The following is an 18,915-nucleotide window of genomic DNA, read 5'->3' on the forward strand; positions in this document are numbered from 1 at the left end:
AGAAGTCCAGTACAATGTGATTTTGACCAAGCAAGTACTGTGTGTAGGCAAAGATGAGGGGAACAATCTGACCAGCAAACTTGCTGATAACTCAGTTTCACAAGCTAACACATACCCTCTTCATTCAGTACCTGTGAAAGCAAAACATCTGGCATAAAGAATACAATCACTGTGAATATTGCACTATCAATTCTACAAGCAGCATATTTCCTCCCTACCTCCACCTAACTGTTAACAAAACAGACTTGTAAAAGCAAGTGAAAAGTCAAGGGAGCAAATAAGGCACTCATTTGAGATAACTGATCAAGCCAATTGAACACTGGAGTTCACCCAGAATAAGGAACCTTTACACACTCCTTTTGAAGCTTCATGCCTTTTACTCCATAAAATTTCATCAGCTCCTCCCTTAAGAAAGGAGAAAAAAAAAAGAAAAGGCAACTGCCTCAAGAAAAGATGGCCATTCAGCCCTATCCAGCAAGGTATGATACCTATCATGCAGCACTGACACACAAGCTTAAATGCTTTAAATTTATTAGCATTACCACCAACCTGGATCTACAGGAAGAGGAGCCTCTTCTTTCACTGGTGTTTCCAGTTCTACAGCATCTTCAGCTGGGGAAGTTACCTCCACACTTTCTGAAATTGAAAGACAGGAAGTTGGTTGCTACATAGTTTCAAAGTGCAAATTGACTGACTTACAGCGACAGCTCCACTCCAGCTTATTTGGAAAACACTTGGCCTTCTAAGCAGTTGAACACATTTATAAGCTAGGTCAGTTATTGACATTAAAAACTCCTCATTTTCTTTAAAAGACAAGAGAAAATGAAGTAATACTAGTGAACTACCCACACCTCCCCTACTGTTCCATTAAAAATGAAAACTAAAAAAAAAAAAAAAAAAAGAAAAAAAATTACTGATACAATTCAGATAAGCACCATTTTCAATTCTTTACACACACTCCATAAATGATAAGCAGGCATGTAACTAATGTTAAAAAAAAAAAAGAAAAAACAGTTAAGTAAGAAATACATAAGAAATACATCTGAAAATTTTCAACTAAGGGTTAGTCTTGAGAAAAGCCACAGTAATCCCCCAGGGGAAAGTAACAAACCACAAAAGTAAAAAACTGACACGTTCAACCTACATCTACCAGTGCGATGAATTCTAAGGTTTCAAAAATGTAACCGCTCTGAACAACTTGCATCCAGGAGCTGAAAACTGGTTTTATATACCAGAAAGCAAATGAACAAACTGTCTCCAATTTAAAAGCACTAAAACTAGGATCGATGTATTGTCATCCTGGGACAAACCCAGACTTAATTATAACTCACTATTATTTAAACTACTTTGCATTTGATGTACATATGCACACAAAGCATTCAACATCACATTTGTAAAAGGCCTTTACACCCTCTACATCCCCACCATTTAGAAAATCTAAAACCTTAAATGAAATTAGCTCAAATTTAGCTGATTTATCTTAGAAATACTTCCAGAAATGTGACTGGTCAATTAGGTATCCCTATATGCAAACTACCCACACCTTCTTTATTTTCTGGCTGCTGCTGCTTCTTTCTCTTTTTGTCTTCATATATTGGCCTTTTCTTTGGCACAGAGTCTTTTGATGGCACTTCAACACCTGCAAAACAAACAAAAAAAACTGTTAAAAAGAAAATCCAGGTAATTAATAAACATAAACTTTGGTTTAAATAAGAACATGTTTTCCAAAACTGGAAGATGGAGGAAGAAAGAGTAGAAAGTAGGTTCAATGCATATTTTATCTTTTATAAAAAAGTCTGAATTCAAAAGGTAGAAAACTTGTGTGAAGTATAGGTCTTCAGATACTCCTGCTTGCTCTCAAAAAGAAGTCAGATAACTGGAGGAAGGTGATGGCAATGAAACAAAATATAAACAAAACTATCAGATTCTACAACTTCAGGCTTGAAGTTATCACCAACCTGCATAAAATGCCATGAACACATACATCATGATTAACAATTTAAGGTCTGCTATGCAAAAAAAATCACTTAAAACCTGTCTGCCAATGGTCCTAGTTTCAGACAATTTGGAGTAGTTCACAGGCAGAACTCTTCTTAAATGCTTAAGGTTGTTCAGCAGATAACATTTTCCTTTTCCTCTATGTGGGAAGGTTTGTGTTTTTTGATTTGTTTTATTTGTTCAGGTTTTTGGGTTTTGGTTTTTTGCTGTTTCAAGGGTTTTTTTTTTAATTTTACAATACTGATGGTTTCAGGTATCAAAATAACGACAGTTTCAATTCACAAGCTTCATCTTTGCCTCACCAGAAGTGGGTGCTGTAATATATGAAGGGATTCCATCAAAACCAGAAGTTTGGTGCAGAGACAAATTAAAAACTGAATTACTGCTGCACATTCAATTTTTTTTTCAGGTGCTGAGTGATTTATATTGCAGACCTGACAACAATCCAGTTGTAGGGGCACATAAATAGATTCTAATAGCTGCAGCAACAACCAAGGAGAAATAGCCCTCACGTATGTTTAAGAGCTCCAAACACTTTACTAGCTACAAAGATTCCTACATTTATACATCCACCTACCAGTGAAGTGTCAGTTAGTGTACTCTAAAAATACACACAGCTCCCACAAATTACTTTATTTTTTTAGTCACAAACCAGTTACCAAGAAGAATTTAGGACATTTTACTTACAACATATTGGACAATTTTACTTCATTCTAATGGAGACAGATTATATTTCACAGAAAAGCAGGAAAGCTCTTACATACTCCTGGCAAATCCTTCTCTGTGCACTTCCCCATTGTTTATGAAGCAAAACAGTGCACTTGCCTAAGCATGCGACTTCACTAAGCATGTGAATTAATTCAACAAGACCGAGACCACTGGTCTTACAAGACCTTCAGCACAGCCCATGTGCTTTTCCTGGTCTTTAGACTAGACCACTACTTTAGGTGCTTTTTCCTAAGTTCCACAAGTAACATCTTTAAACTGCAAGTAGACTGTACTAAAAAGCTGAATATTCAAAGTGCAAGATAAAAATACACACACTTAAATCTGCTTAAGAAATAAAGGGGAAGGGAGGGCACACACTGGCTTTCTTGACAACAGAGCAGCTTTACATGGAATCACTCAGTACTTGCCCTCCTAGCTCCAGATAGGAAAAAAACTAAACACAGAACCATAATGGATATAAAGTTTGGTTGGGTTTTTTGGTTCAGTTTGGTTTTAATTATTATTAAGCTCTAGTGCTTACCCTGAGCTTGGAGTAGTTTAAGAGTAGCCTCTGCTCTGGCTCTGGCTTCTCGCTGAGCTTTTGTTAAAAGCTTTCCCTCTTTCTTCAAACGCTCCTTCCTCTCTTTTTCCTTCTGTTTCTTCCTTTCTTTCCTCTCTTGCTCTAATCGTTCCTAGAAAAATATAAATAAACATGCAGAAACCCTAAAGCATGCTTTACACAAAAGCTGCCTAAGTACATTCTGCTCACAAGAACATTATTATATTAAGGACGAATTCACTAACTGCACCAGCAAGCAGACAGATTGAAGTTACACTCTTCCTTATTTTATCCTTGAAGTGAAATATACAGTACCTCCTCTTTGCGTTTTGCTTCAAGTTCTTCCAGTCGTCTTATGCGTTCTTCCTCCTCTCTTTTGGCCCTTTCTTCCTCCTCTTTCATTTTAGCCAAGGCCTCTTGCATGGCTTTAACTGTAGCTTTACTGGGACCCTTCTTCTTCTCTTTCTCTTTTTCTTCTTTCTCACCTTTCTTTTTTTTCTTGTCTTTTTTCTTTTTGTCCCCCTCATTGTCATCAGCTACAGAAAGAAGAGGCATATTTTTCAAAGACCCCAGAAATTTCAAAGCTACTCTGAGTACAATTTATGTTTCAAATATGATAAATAACATCAAATGAGGAATATTTTCACTGGCTACTACATAAACATTTCATAATGAAAACAATTAAACTCCCTTATGTCATGGCCTGAAGTCTTAAAGTAAAACAGGAAGTGAAAAAGTACTCTTGTAATACAGAATTGTAATCGTATACTGGAATGAGAATTCACCATTTGGCTTGTTTTCTCATATATCTGAACAAACTACATGCCAGAAAACACAGCCACCTGTGAGCCAACAAAGAGGCAGACAAGGCTACCAAATTTCTAGTATTCAAAATAAACCAACACACTATCCTCACTGCCTGGCACCTCTCTGGCCTTATAAGAACAACAGTATTTAATTTAAAAGTTTAAGCAACCATGTTACAAACCTTCTGTTCCTGCAGCCGCCTCTCCTTTCTCCCCAGGGCCAGGGATTGCTGTAACTTCAGGAGAAGCCTTCTCTTCAGCTTTTTTTAGAGATTCCTTTGGCTTTGCTGGTTCTTTACCACCTTCTAATTCTTCCTTCTCTTTCTGCTTCCTCAGTTTGGCTTTTTCTTCTTCACGTTTTTTTCTTTCACGTTCTTTTTTTTCTGCCTTCTTCTGAGCCACTGTTTTTACTTTGAATGAAGGTTCTTCTTCATCATCCCCACTCTCTGCAGCAGGAGCAGACTTTGGCTTTTGGTTTTTCTTCTGTCCTTTTCTAGACTGGGAAACCTCATCTGATTCATCCCCACTCTCACCTGCAGACACTCCTCCCCCACGCTCTTTGCTTTTCTTAATGTTAGTTTCATCTTCTTCTGACAAATCATGCTTTTTATTTGACTTCTGAGTTTTCCCTTTGCTTTTCTTAAGCTGTGTCTCATGATCATCATCATCACTGCCAGAAAGCATGTCTTGTTTTGCTTTTTGAGCTTTTTTAGATTTTTTATCTTTATCTTCCACTTCCTCACTGTCATAGTCATTTTCCAGATTGGCTTTTTTATTCTTTCCTTTTCTTTTTTTATCTTGCTTTGATATGCTTTCTTCATTGTCATTTTCAACCTGGTAATTAAACAATTCAATAATCAGCCATGAGAATTACTTGCCATCATGAACTAAACATTGAGATACATCAAGAAAAACCTCTCTTATTGAACACGAAGTTTGAAAGCAATAACTATTCCTGCTGTGTACCATACTTCAGCCCACAAGTAAGATTTATTCTGATTGGCTTTGAATAATTACCAGCGTGACAATGTCTTTTTTTTGTGACTGACTTTTTACTATGAAAATATGATCAAATATAATTAAAAGAACATGCTAGCTGCACATTTCACATAGGATTTCCAATACACTAGAAGTTCTCTGGGACAGAAGTATCTCATACTTTAATTATTTCCTATTAAAAAGCCCACCTCCCTCTCAGTCTTCACCTTTCCTGCGGAAAGTTGTTCCCTGTCAACTTTTCCTCCTTGTGCCTCTATTGACAGTTCCTCCAGCTCCTTCAGGATATCATCTTCACTAAAATAAGAAAGAAGTTAGGGCACTTAAGTAACTGAGTTTTTGGACAATAGAGTAAGATCAGGCAGGTGGAAAAAACCCCTAACTTACTCAAAATCTTGTTTTTTCTTCTCTTTTTTCTTTTTGCCTTTGGATTTTTGAGGCTCTTGATCCTTTGCAGCTCCAGCACCTTCTATCTCAGCAGCAAGGGCATCAATATCAATATCATCTTTCGCACTAATAAGAAGGAAAGCAGGGTTATCACTAGTTCAAATGTCAAGTTTATATAAGTAGAAGCCATTTGAATAAAAAAAAATAAAAGTTTCAAAATGCAAAATCAATCACAAAACATATGCAACACAGGAAAAAATGCTCCATGTTTAACAAATGATTATGCACTGTTACCTTATTCCATTCAGTAGGAAGGGAAGGAAAAAACCTTCACACATGTTTGCTTGAAGGGAGATGGAACAATAAAACACATTCAGTTCTTGCAACCCCAGCATTAAAAGTTTAACTGTGCAATTTGATGTAACTTCTTGGAAGAATGTAACTAAACTGTTTGACTTTGGTCCTCCAAAAGATAAGTTGTTCGGCCCTTCAATTCACAGGTGTCGATAGAAAAGTAGCCACCACAATCAAAGAGTAAAAATGAAGCACAAATTCACAACCAGGGGATATCCTACTAAAAGATACTTATCTGCTCCTTCAAACACCCTTTAGAAAACAAAATACCTGCTGTATTTTTATTCAGCAAATAAGTGAAAGTTCTCTATAGCTTCCAACTCACAATAACAGTTACCTGTGGTTTGCCATCAGACAAAAAATTTTACCTTTCAAGAAAAGAAGTCACACAGATGAACAGAGTTCAGCCCCAAGCCAGACTTTAAAGCATATAATAAAAAAATACCAATGTAGTTGGCAAGCAATCATTTGTACCACTTGCCTTAGTATTACCTCTCTGAGGCCTAAAGAAAGCCAAAGAAGTTTTTGTCCAGGCATTTTACCTAATCACACTCACAGTACAATTGTAAGAAAGAAGACTTACTTATTCCACGCTTCACACTTAGAACTTCAGTACTCAGCTCAAAACTGGTCCGATGCTACTTTTATCACAACTTGCAGTTTCAAAACCCATTTAATCAACAAGCTGTTAATATTTCATTTAACTGCCTCTTAGATAAGTGGACAGAAAACTGTTGTTTTACAATTTCACTGTCTCGTTTATTAGCACACATTCAGGATAAATCAGCCAAAGGCTGACTCAACAAATACCCAAAACTATATCCAGAAAATAAGAGAAATAAATTTCTTCCAGGTTCAGGACTTTCAAGATATTAGCAAACTCTAAACTACCAGAACTTCAGTTGCACCAATTTATAAATCCAGAAGTTGAATCTTAATAAAGAAAACCAAGTATTTCATTGCTCAGCTACAGATTCTAAAATTCAGTAAGTCTAAGTTTCAGTTCTCTTTGCAAAAAGGAAAGGGCTGGATTCTTCTGCAAGTGAATGCTGACATACTGAGAATATGCAAGTCACCAAAAACTGTCTACATGTGACAACGGCACAATTAAGCAACAAAGTATGTCATTTCTTTAAAGGTCAAGATTGATTACTTGTATTTTTAAGATCTTATATTTTCTTCTGGGTAGACTGGACAAACCAAATAAAAAGCAGCACAACAAAGAACCTCATGGTTCAGCACCTGTATTGCCAGAGATACTTTCAGTCAAGAGAAGAAAAACACACCTAAAATACGCCTAGTAACACTTCCTCATGTGCTGATTTGTAATACATTTCTTTTGACAAATGTATATCTCAAATAGTTAATGCAAGTTCTCTAAAGTAATCCTCACCTCCCTCAAGAGAAAATACACATTTTGGCTACTCTCACCCTAAGACGATTTGATGTTTCAGCAATTAAAGTGCCATTTTTATAAGCAGTTTAACTGGCTGTATATCAGGGGTAACAGATGAAATAAAAATGCCACTTATTTCTATAGCTAGAATTAATGCCCTAATGTCAGGCTAGCTACATTATATCCAGGCCTACACATAGGCCCTCAAACTTGTTTTCGCATTAATTGCTGAGCATGAAGTTTATTAAGCATACTTGCTTACCTTCTTTTCCTCTAGGAGTTAATGGAGGTGACTGAGTCATATCCGAGCTTGAAGAAGATTTAAAACACCAAAACACATGCGCTACTACTACTTCCTCCAAGGCTGTACTGCTCCCCTTACTACAAGATCTTAACCATGTGGTTGGTCAGATACCAAAGCACCAGGCCTTTAAACAGCTCATATTTTACATGGATATTACCAAGGCTGACTTTGCACAATGCAGTTAAGCAGAAAGTTATGTCCAAACACAAAACACATGGGTTTTTTGCTACAAGCAAAGAAGATGTCATATCTCATGTGGTATCTCATGTTTTACAGGGTACAGGCTTTGAGGGGGTACAGTTTTATTTGCTGTTAAATCAACTCACTTCAACCCAACTTTAAAGAAGAAAAGTTCTTTAGGGAAAAAAAAAACCTCAAACACTGAAAAAGCTATTTGACAGACATTAAGTTTTAACACCCACCAGCAAGAACAGTTTAAGACTAATAATAATAATAATAATAATAATAATAATAATAATAATAATAGCCCAGCTGTCACAATATCAGCATCAATACAAAAGCCTTTCCAAACTTGTCTTTCACTGTTGAGTTTCTGAAAAAATGGTCAATGGTTTCTGATCAAAAAAAACCCCAAAAAAACAAAAAAACCCCAAGCAAACAACCAACCAACCAAAAAATCCTCTATATTTTCCACTACACTTTCATTTACTAAGAAGTGACAGAGCAAGCTTCAAGTATTTGAGCCTCAGTGAAGTAAGAAGTAAAATTAAGCCTGCATGCAATTATATATACAGCTATAACTTACAACAACTAACAAGTAAGAATATCATTGGAAACCCAAGGAATTCATTGGTTTCCATTACTAGAAGTTTATTCCCATACTGATCTTGAATTTCCTTAGCTTTTACAACTCCAATAATATGCCACTAGGATTTCATAAGAAAGCTGAAAAGAAAATTAAGAAGGTGCTCCTCTCCACTCCTGGGAGATTCTTATTCCTTTTTATAAGGAACCCACTGCACTTAGACAAATAGCATGTATCACATTTCCTATGGGCATGGTTAGATACACCATGGAACTTTTTCTTCTAAAGGCTTTTAACCAGTCCCCCAACACATATTACAGAAACCCAAACATTCTTTCAGGAGACTCCTTCTCCAAGACCCCTGAAAGGTTTCCATTCAGCCTTTACTAGGGTCCAACCCTAAGAGGACTTGATTCAGGAACCTGAAAGGATTGGAATGCTCATGAGGTTTTCAATTTTCAAACTGCTTTTGTATGAAGACTTTATAAGCAGATTTCACAGCCTCAGTACCTTAGACTACTCAAGCCATAATGCTTTGGCACTTAAAAAAACCCTCATATTTTCCTAACACAAGAGGCTCGAGGAGATCTGGAAAACAAAGTGCTACCGCACTGCAGAAACAGTTACTTCCCTGATTCTCCTTTGTCTTTGTTTCACAGGTGAAGCCTAAGCCACCTCTGTTATTCACATACTTTGATTTCAGCCTTTATTTTTGTTGCCAGATATAAAAAGAGTTTTGATAGTGCTAAAGCAGCATTTCAATGCATTAAATTACAGCAGGAATTAGGTGTGTGTACTTCACTTAAACCTAAACAAGCAGTTTTCAAAAAAATGGCTGCAGACATCTTTCCACAGAGGTTTGTGCCTAAGATAGGGCAAAACTCTGCAGTGGGAAAATACAAGTCACATTAATTAAAGAAGAGTGCAGTAATCAATAACATGTACACAGAGATCACTATATTTCATATATCAAACAAATGATTTTTTCTTTAGAATTACATCAGTAATCAAAAAGAAAGTGCTCATCATTTTCCCTACACAATTTCACTGCCTTTTGCCATTTAAGCAAGATTACAATAACGTAAATCATTAAAATAGCACACAGAAACATTTACATACTTTATACTGAAAAAATGTTTACTTTAATGCCCTAGAAGCTACATTAAGAACTCTACTGTTTCCCAAAAGGGTTTCATTACAAGTTGTCTGCACAAACTAATGAACACCTGTATTACATGGGAGAAGCCACTTAAGGATAGATTCCTGAATATTCACTGGGTCACAAGTAAAAAGCTGTCCTAACACAACATTCTGTACAAAGCTAGGATCAAATATTTCCAGACCATCTCAAGTAAGTGTTTGGAGATTTTTAAGAGGCACATAGGCAACAGAAGAAGCTCAGTAACCTCCCACAAACAAAGCATCAGATCAGGCCAGTAACAGAAATTGATACCCAAAACACAACCTAAGTTGCTCATGTTAAACAAAAATGCTCAACAACAAATAAAGTTACAATTCCAAATCCTGCCTATAAGTATTAAATTTCTTTCAGTGGGAAGATTAAAACAGCTAGGAAATAAAAGAGCTGTCACCTACCGCTGCTCAGTCAGATGTACAAAGACATCCAGTAGCTCTGCTATTTATAAGATCCCACACAGTTGCAAGCTATTGAGTCAGAAAAGGGAAAAAATCTTGTGACTGATACAAGCACAGTCTGTAGAAAAAAAGCCAAAAACTCTGCTGTGTTTCTCATGCTGTTACAGCAAGGAAACAGTATTAAAGATTAGGAACACACTTTAAAAACAAACCAACAAACCCCTCATCTAATACATCACATCTGCCAAAAAATACTAAAAACACCTTAAGGTGTTGGGTTTATTTTTATGAGGGGGTGTTTGTTTTTTTTTTTAACATGAGAAACAAGCGCAGTTTTGGATGAAGTTCTTTTTCTGATGCAACAGCTTGCAACAACCAGAACCTAGAAATTCCCTGGGGAAGCCATCTGGATACCAGAGTTGACCTAGACACAAACTCTGATTTACAGATACTGAAATTAACGTTAATCCTAGTTTTCGCATTCTAGGGTTTACTCTAGTCTTTTACAGGCATGCTTCCCCATTTTGGTTTAAAAAATCCCTCACACAGTGAAGTTGACAGTTTCTAATACTTGTTCACAATTAGCAAGATTTATCTTTAAGTTCTGAAGTTCCACCATTTCTTTCAGTCAACGATATTACAGGTGTTCATCAGTGCACCACTCACCGGAACAGATGCTGTCATGCTCCAAATCAAGATTTAAACCTACAATTCTCAAATAACAAAAAATATCAATGCTCCCTAATAAAGTACATCAGAACACTTACAAGTATACTTCAACTATTTATCACTTCTCTCTTCCATAGAAGGTTAAAAACTTACTTCAAGTACTGACATAGTTAATATATTCATCATTAAGAGATTTTCATAGTGTGAACCTGCCATACTAAGGATAGATACTGTCTGCAACAGAATCTCTGCAACAGACAAATGTAGGCATGGAAATTTGAAAGACTTCCTCAGCACTGCCCAGGAAAACAAAGCCAAATGCAGGAAGACAGTACTACAGCTATTGAAATAAGAGTTAATAAGCTGTTATCATTTTTCTTTGTTCAATGAACTTCTGCAGCTAAAATGCATAATTGCCTTTCCTTGCCAAACAAGCTCCTCCAGCTTTCCCTGCTGGTTCTAGTGAAGGAAAGCCTGACCAAGAGCATTTCACAGACTCTCTAATAACAGACAAGCTCATTACATTAGCAAGACCACCAGCAAACATGTATGTTTTCCTCCCATGCTTTCTTAAAGCCACACACAATTAGGACTTCCAGTACACCTATTACAGGACCTACAATACTATCCTCAAACAGAGGAAAAACTTCATTATAAACAGGCACCGTGCAGCTACATGTGACAGAGATGGCATCCTGACTAGGCAGCAGAGAGATAAAGGGCAAAGAAAAACTACTAATCCATTAAAGAACAGAAAGAGTGGAGCAATAGATTATACAAAGGAGCTGAGTTGCCCTCATTCATATCAATTTGACTCTATTGAAATTAGGTAAATGAAACTGCAGAAAATAAATTGAGGAATTCAGCTTAAAAGAGACAAGCCCTAAACTACTGGAAATCCAACTTCCAGCTTTACAAACAAAGTTGACAGGATAACACTGTCCTGCTGAAACCAAATCTAAAGCATACACACAGACTAAAAAATTACAAGCACTTTTTGATCCATTGCACTGAGCAACACAAATATGATTATTTATGCTTGTCTTCATCTTACAGTGAACATGCTAACTTAAATCATGCCAAAAACCTTTTACTTAGGATTGGTTTCCACCTCTCTTTGTTAAGGTGAAGTTGAAACATGAGAAAACACTGTACAGACTGAAACAAAGAAACTAAACTTTCATGTGCAAGGGGCAGAAGAGTCAGCAAGTTGACACAGCAGGAAAGTTGCATCACTGCTGTGAACTCACTGCCCACATTCCTGCATAATCAGAAGACTCATTTTTGCTGAGGCAACCTTGGAGAGATTTCATCAGTTACATTACACCAGCTCTTCTAACCACCTTCTAAAGAAGGTCACAGTCATTAAGTAATTCTCTTTGCTTAAGAAAAAAAAGTCCTTGACCTTCAAAAAGACTGAAGAGAAGCTGAACCATTACATTACATAAACATATCTCTTTCCATGTGTTTGGTTTTGCAGTAGTTTTAGACCAAGTAAAACTAATACCTCTAGAAAGAGCTTTATCATTGTTTCCCTAGAGCACCTTATCCATCCTCCACATATGTGAGCCATAAACCCAGTAATAAGATGCATTTCTAAATACAAGATTATCCAAAACCAGCCAGTTACCAATGCTGAATGACATACTTGTAGCTGTTTTCACCTGTAGTATTAAAGACAGAATGCTAGTTCAAGTTCTTCTAGAGCAACTGGTTTAAACAGTGCCAAAACATAAGCCATTTTGGAAGTAATTATTTAATTGTTCAAAACCCCACATCACCAACTTGTTCTTTAAGTGGGTTATGAAACGAAAAATGCAGGCATTTGCTGGCTCAGCAAGGCTATTCAAAACATGAAAACAAAGCCCTGGCCTTTTTCTCATTTTGGCCTATCAAAGTACATCATCGCCACAAGCTTCTTTTTCTGGTTTTTTTTTTTTTCCTCTACTGAAAACATTTAACTTACGTATGACTGAGACAGTTTGAAATTCAGGAAAGAAAGAACTGTGCTCCTTTCTCAGCCCAGAAAATGAAGGAATGTCCATGTGAATACCAGCTACGAAACCCACCACTGCTGCTTAAAGAACAAAAATAAAATCTCAGCCCCAGAAATAGGGCACCCTCTTCTTGCCTTTTCCTCAAACTAAGGTGTAAGAGGAGGGACGAATTTACTTCCTTGCCCATTCCCAGCCACATTTTCCCCTCTTATCAGCTCAGGCAAGCCTGTGGCCACAAGTCCATGCAGGAAACCCTTTTTGGTCAGCAGATGAAAACACACACCTGGTTTGCACTGTGGGCCCATATGCACTGAATGCAGTGCAAAGGAAGCAGGTACAGCTGGCAGCTGGGGACAGCAAGAGTAACACCACATAGCTTGAAATGTCCAGCAGCTCAACTGAAATGAGTTTTACTTGGAACTACACCTTTGTGATTTTTCATAGATGAAGGAAGCTGGTGAAGCTACCTAATTACATGAGAGAGCAAGGAAGTAAAATCTGACTAAAAGGGTAATTGCTTTTCATTCAAGCTCCCAAGACAATGATTCCATTATTAATATTAAAGAGTCATGCCTTCTCTTTCAAGTTTGGCTGAGGAAAAAGAGTGGCATAATTATCAGCTAAGCAAAACTTTCTGAAGAAAAAGATAGAGAACTACACCTTTAACCCAAACACATTCTAGAAAAATAAGAAGTCTCCTTTATATAACCCAGATTAAAAAAAAAAAGAAAAAACACCAAACCAAATGAGCAATCAACCAAAAAAGGAAGAAAAAAATCACCAAAGAAAAAAAAAAGCACAAACCACAACCCCATAACCTAAAATTCCCATTTAAACAAAGATATAGCAAAATTTCAAGATAAAAGGCTTCTCTTCATGGTTCAGTTTATGTTTACATCTCAAGAGAATAAGATAACTAAAAGCATGGAATATGAAACACTAAGTAAAAAAACTAGCATTTGGTATTCCCTGAACAAGTTCTTTTGGGTTTTTTTTGTTTAAGAAAAGTGCAAAGACAACAGAAACTACCACCAAGTTCAGTGTTTCACAACTTCCATATCCTACACATCTCACTGTATAAAATCAAAATACATCGCAAAAACACCATTTAAAACAACTTCAGAACTACACTTTACATTGCCCATAATCCTGAAGAGCAAATGATGCTCACCTACATGAACCGTAATTAAAGCCAATACTTCATCTTACAGCATGTATTTAAAGAAACATATTTCAGGCTTTCAGAAGTCTTCAGAGAACTGAAACAACAGGTTCTGCAATTCCCGATGGCTTGCATTATACTATTGCCATACTTTTCGTGAGCAGTAGTTACACATGAGATTTAGATGCTACCATGAAGATAATGAAAAGAATAAAGATTTCCACAAGAAAAGCTGCTTCTTACAATCTCCCTAGCGTAGTGCAGTGTTTTTTGGTTTATGCTGCCCTTACCGCAAATATTTCACGATCCTTATGGACTTTTTACAATGATGCTTTGCTTTAAAATAAAATCCAACAAGTATAATCGTTTTCTTGTAAATATGAAAAACTAAGTTTGGGAGGAACAGAAATATACATTTGCATAGAACAGGACAACAAATTTCTGTAATGGCGAATTTATTTTGCATTATTTTACTCTCATCTTTCAGTACAAAATCTTCCATCTTCCAGCGGAGATTGGAAAAACAGGGATTTCAAGGGTTTATCAGCTATTGTCCTTGATGGAGCTGCAGAAACCTTTGCTTGTGGAAATATTTTTGAGAAGCAGATAACTTATAGTGACACTGCGGTGTACCGAATGTTTCCAGACTCTGTTCTAGCCTTCACAGAACTTCCCTACACAACATTAAGAAGATTTTACTTAACACACTAATAGAAAAGGAACCAAACAGACTGACTAGTAGACAATACCAGATAAAAAGCAATACACAGCATCAGTAAGAGCACTCTAAGTCTTATTTTAGCAGCTGTGTTCACTCTTGGCTGCAGAATCACAGCCAGCACCTGTAATTTCCAAAGCAATAAGCATGAATGATCAGAGTGGAATGCCTAGGCAACAGGTCACATTATTAAAGGACAGAAGAATAAACACACCTAAATACTACCTATTGGAAGCTAAGAAAAACTATTAAGAGAAAAAGAAGGTGACTTAAAGCTGGGAGAAGAGGACAAACATATGAAAAGCTGACACCTTGAAAGGGAAAGATCCATATTCTAGACAAGCAATAATCTGTAACACAGAGTACACAGCACACTCACTAGTAAGTCTACAGCCGCAATTTGAGGCTCAGATTCAAAGCAGAGTTCTGTAGTTTAAAACAGCCTTTCTTCACAAACATTAAAAAAAAATTCCTAACTAAGTTTCAAAGACAGTAGGCTAGAACCTTGACATACCTTCTGCCATTACAACCATATCAAAGAACTGAAGCATAACACTCCTCCCAAAAGGAGCTAGACTATACATCAGAGAACCTGCTCTTCAGTTAGAAAAGCTTGAAAACTCAGATCTCTCATATTTTTATTGAAATATTTGCCATGAAATTTCATTTGAAAATGTGTGATTACCACAAACACAAAAATTTTGAAGAGGAAACAATTAAAGCAACTTCCCTATTCAGGCTTAGGAGCTATTTTTACCCAAGACACTCTCCACCTTTACAAAGCAACTAACACACCACAAAGTCACCATGTATTTGACCATTCTAGATAAATATGTTCTTCATTGGCAGATGCACAGCAGCAGGAGTCACTGACAGAGTTCCAGAAGGGCATAACAGAGATGCTGGTATAGTATAGATTTGTTTTACAGATTTGTAGTGTTTTCATAACAGGCTACAGTCTTGCTTTTCATTCTTTTCCTGCTCATCGCAGCTATCATCTCATTCAGGGTCTTATTATACAAACAGGGTATAAGTACATAGGGACAAAATTCATCCCCAGCCTCATTTCCCCCACACATCAATGCCTATTGGTATGACCACTACCGTACTTGGCAGAAACAGGGGAGGAGGAAACTCCACTACAGAAGTCAAAGCTATGGAGCTGAGGAGAGAAAAGCAGAGTAAAGATTACTTGTACCTTACATAATGTATCCCAGTGTGTCAAGCACAAAATCTCCTTTCTGTCACCACATCGATTCTCAAACAAATATTCACAGCATAAACATAACCACCTGCACCTTCCCACATGCTTCCTCTGCACTACAAGCTGTGCCCGTGAGATGCCACATGCTTTGGGAGCTGCAGCCAAGAAGGATATAAGGGATTGTACCTGTAACGTAACTGTAAAAGGAGGGAATAAATAGCACAGCACTATATGGCACAGAACTGAAGATGCAGCAACCAAATCCAACTGGAAGCCTTTGATTACACAGTGCCATTCCTCTCTCACCTTACTGGAAATGGAGAGACTGATGGGGGATTTTGGAACTCCAAATTCAAGCCACAGATGCAAACATGCAGTGCATCCTCTCTCTCAGGGAACGTGACATTCATAAGGATGTCACCTAGAACCAAGACCACCAGAAAATGAAAGTTACCTCTGCAGGTAACACCTGTTCCAAAACATGACTGGCCTCCCAGGTCCATCCTCACTTCCATCCCTCAAAGCCCCTGCTACAAAACACAGCCAGTGTAACCATCCTGCCCTCTTTTCTCAAACACACGCCTGTTTGTATTCTTCTTCCACGTCATCCCTCTTCCTGCCATACAACTGCGTAGCCCTGTGACAGTTCTGTCACTGCTAAGGAGCAATTACTAAGCTCAGTACCGCATTGGCAAGACCTCAGGACTAAAGCCTGTCAAGGCTTACTTTGGCTGAACTCCTGATCTCCTGCAACTGTTCCTTGATTTAGCTGTGACAGCAATTTCTCCAATTAACCAGGTGCCTATGCCTCATTGGTTCTACTGTTGTTTACCTGGGCATGCTGCAACCATAGTTTCATATAGAATCAGTGACAAACAGTCACTGCACAGAATGAGAGAATCAAAAGCCCACAACAATAATGTAGTGTAGAGAAATACACTACATATTATATACTACATTATTATACATTATACAGGCCTGGTATGGGAGCAGTGGCCTTGGGAAGAGACAGGACACAGCGGGCACCCGCACCAGCTATAAACAGAGATGGCTTCTATAGACTCAGCACAAGCCGCCCCACAACTTGAGAGATGCTGGCTAAAAGAAACACAGACCTGAACAAAATTGGTTTTAGGGATAACAAACAAGAAAGAAATAGTATTTAATACACAGTGCCTTTCTCTTATTTGGATGTACTGTGGAGCTAACCAATGGAGGTAGCTAACCACAGAGCTTCATGGAATAATCAGTGAAGAGCAAAGTCACATTACTGAGCACATAGAATGATCCCAAGTGGATCCTAGAGTGAGGAAGATGAAACCACAACCATGAGCAATCACACGCACCCGGTGAAGGACACCTGATGCTCACAGCTCTGTATCAGCTCACCACCAGGATGAAACCACTGACCTTAGGACTTGGCAACAGGGAACACCACTACTGTAACAGCACCATTATTCTTTCTCTTTTGCAACGTTAAGATCTGATGTAATAATAATTAGGTGCTCAAGATCTCAACTATTCTAACAAGAAATTCTTGAGCTTTCCTTTAAGGTACGCTTCCATTTTTAGACACAACATTTTGTGTGTAGCACACCAGAGAGGCCTGCACTCAGTAATTCACACAGAGAAATATGCACAGAGATACAGAGAGAGAATGAAGTATCCAGCAGGTACCAAAACTCTCAAAGTGTTCTCTGCACACCAGCCACTACCCCTGAAACAACCCTAAGAAGCAGAGTTTCAGTACCCAAAGGTTTTTCCATACATTTGGCATCTAACACACTGCATACAAAGGCAGGCACTAGGTCTTCTTTCCTTTAGAGCAAAAATGTCCAACCCGTCCCTCTTCTTTCTCAACTCACCTCCCCACCAGAGCTGCTCCCTCCTCACCAGAGCTATTCCTGTCAAATACAGCCCGTGAAACAAGTTGGTAATGATACTAAAAAGCAACACACATGCTATGGCAAAAGGCATCAGGAAAAACAGACAGAAAGGAAAATACCTAACTGAGAAAACACTCCTTACCCAGAAAGGACCGATGAAACTGAAACAGTATATACCCTAACCTGATACAGAGTATCAGCCTTAAGTAAGCATCAATTCATGCTTAAGTAAAAAATTCTTAGAGATGAAATGTATTTTGTGACAAAGCTGTCATGTGGAGACCTTCCAGAGGAGAAACACTTAATGTCTCAAAGAAAAAACGTTGCAGTTTCTAGTTCGTACACCTTTAAAGATATCAGTTTTCATTTAACTACCTGTCACTATTAAACACTAAAACCACTCTTTGAACTGATTGCTTCTTTGTATTATTAGCCTATAGTGACAAGTAAAAATACATTCTTTCCTGCTAGTGTATATATACAGAATGTCATTCAGTCAACATTCCATATGGTTAATGCAGCTGCCTTCATAGGAAACTCGTTTGACACAAAAAAGTTCACAGATGGGGCACTGTCCACGACGATATGAATACAGCGATAGAGGTGACTCTCTTATGATCCAACCACTAAAATATCCAACATTTGCATTTACTAGGCAAGCGCACGAAACATGTAGATATCAGTGTCACAGCACGATCTATAGAACTAACGCCCAGTAAAAGATAAAAAATAATTAAGAAACCCACATTTGAATCACTTCAATTGCACTAAGCAGCTATTTTTCAGCTGGAAATCGAGCTGCCTGCCCCTTCACGGACAAGCACACGCACGGCCAGGCCGAGCCGGGCCTGGCGCGCCCCGCCTGCGATGAGGCCGCGAGCCCCGGCCGGGCCCGGCGCCTGACTCAGCGCCGTGTGGGCCGTGTCACGCCGCCGCGGGCGGCCCGGCGCGGGGGTCCCTGCGGCGAGACGGGGGAATGGGAGGGGGTTTCCCCGTATCCCTCACCTCTCCTCGCTCCGGTTCTTCTGCTTCTTGCCCATGGCGGCGGCACCGGCGCGCGCGACCCCTCAGCGCTGACCGCGCGCCGCCCCGCGCGCCGCCCCGCGCATATGGCACAGCCGCGCGCCGCGCACGCGCCCGCCCCGCCCCCAGCCCCGCCCCGCCCGCGCCGCGGGCCTCCGTGCGCGAGCGCCTTCTGCCGGCCGGAGGGGGAACGGGCCCGGCGCCGGCTGCTCTCGGGGGCTCCAGAGACCGACCGGCCTCGAGAATCCGGCTTTGTTCGCCTCCGTTTGGACGTTGGGCAGCCCCCGGAAAACGTCTAGTGACACCCCGAACCTTGTAGCTTCCCTTCTGGTCCTCAGGCAGCCCCGGAAAATGTCTAAAGGATGCCTCCAGTCTGTAGTTTCCCT

At 38.8% G+C, this 18,915-nt stretch overlaps 1 protein-coding gene across 2 annotated transcripts in view; it reads right to left on the reverse strand.

Moving 5' to 3' along the window:
* Positions 1–18,644, reverse strand: part of EIF5B (eukaryotic translation initiation factor 5B) — a 36,014-nt gene extending 17,370 nt beyond the window's left edge. The window contains exons 1-8 of one of the 2 annotated variants that reach the window (XM_084226013.1): positions 18,512–18,644; positions 5,455–5,580; positions 5,277–5,364; positions 4,254–4,905; positions 3,581–3,801; positions 3,248–3,398; positions 1,544–1,639; positions 550–636 (exon numbers count right to left, since the gene is read on the reverse strand). In XM_084226013.1, coding sequence (XP_084082139.1) covers positions 550–636; positions 1,544–1,639; positions 3,248–3,398; positions 3,581–3,801; positions 4,254–4,905; positions 5,277–5,364; positions 5,455–5,580; positions 18,512–18,546 — 1,456 coding nt within the window. In that variant the 5' untranslated portion in view covers positions 18,547–18,644. Of the gene's footprint in view, positions 1–549; positions 637–1,543; positions 1,640–3,247; positions 3,399–3,580; positions 3,802–4,253; positions 4,906–5,258; positions 5,365–5,454; positions 5,581–18,511 lie in introns of both variants that reach the window. The other variant, XM_084226012.1, reaches the window with a different exon arrangement.
* Positions 18,645–18,915: the final 271 nt, after the last annotated feature.

Source organism: Fringilla coelebs (assembly GCF_963513975.1).
Source record: "Fringilla coelebs genome assembly, chromosome: 2".
In the NCBI taxonomy this organism is placed as follows: Eukaryota; Metazoa; Chordata; class Aves; order Passeriformes; family Fringillidae; genus Fringilla; species Fringilla coelebs.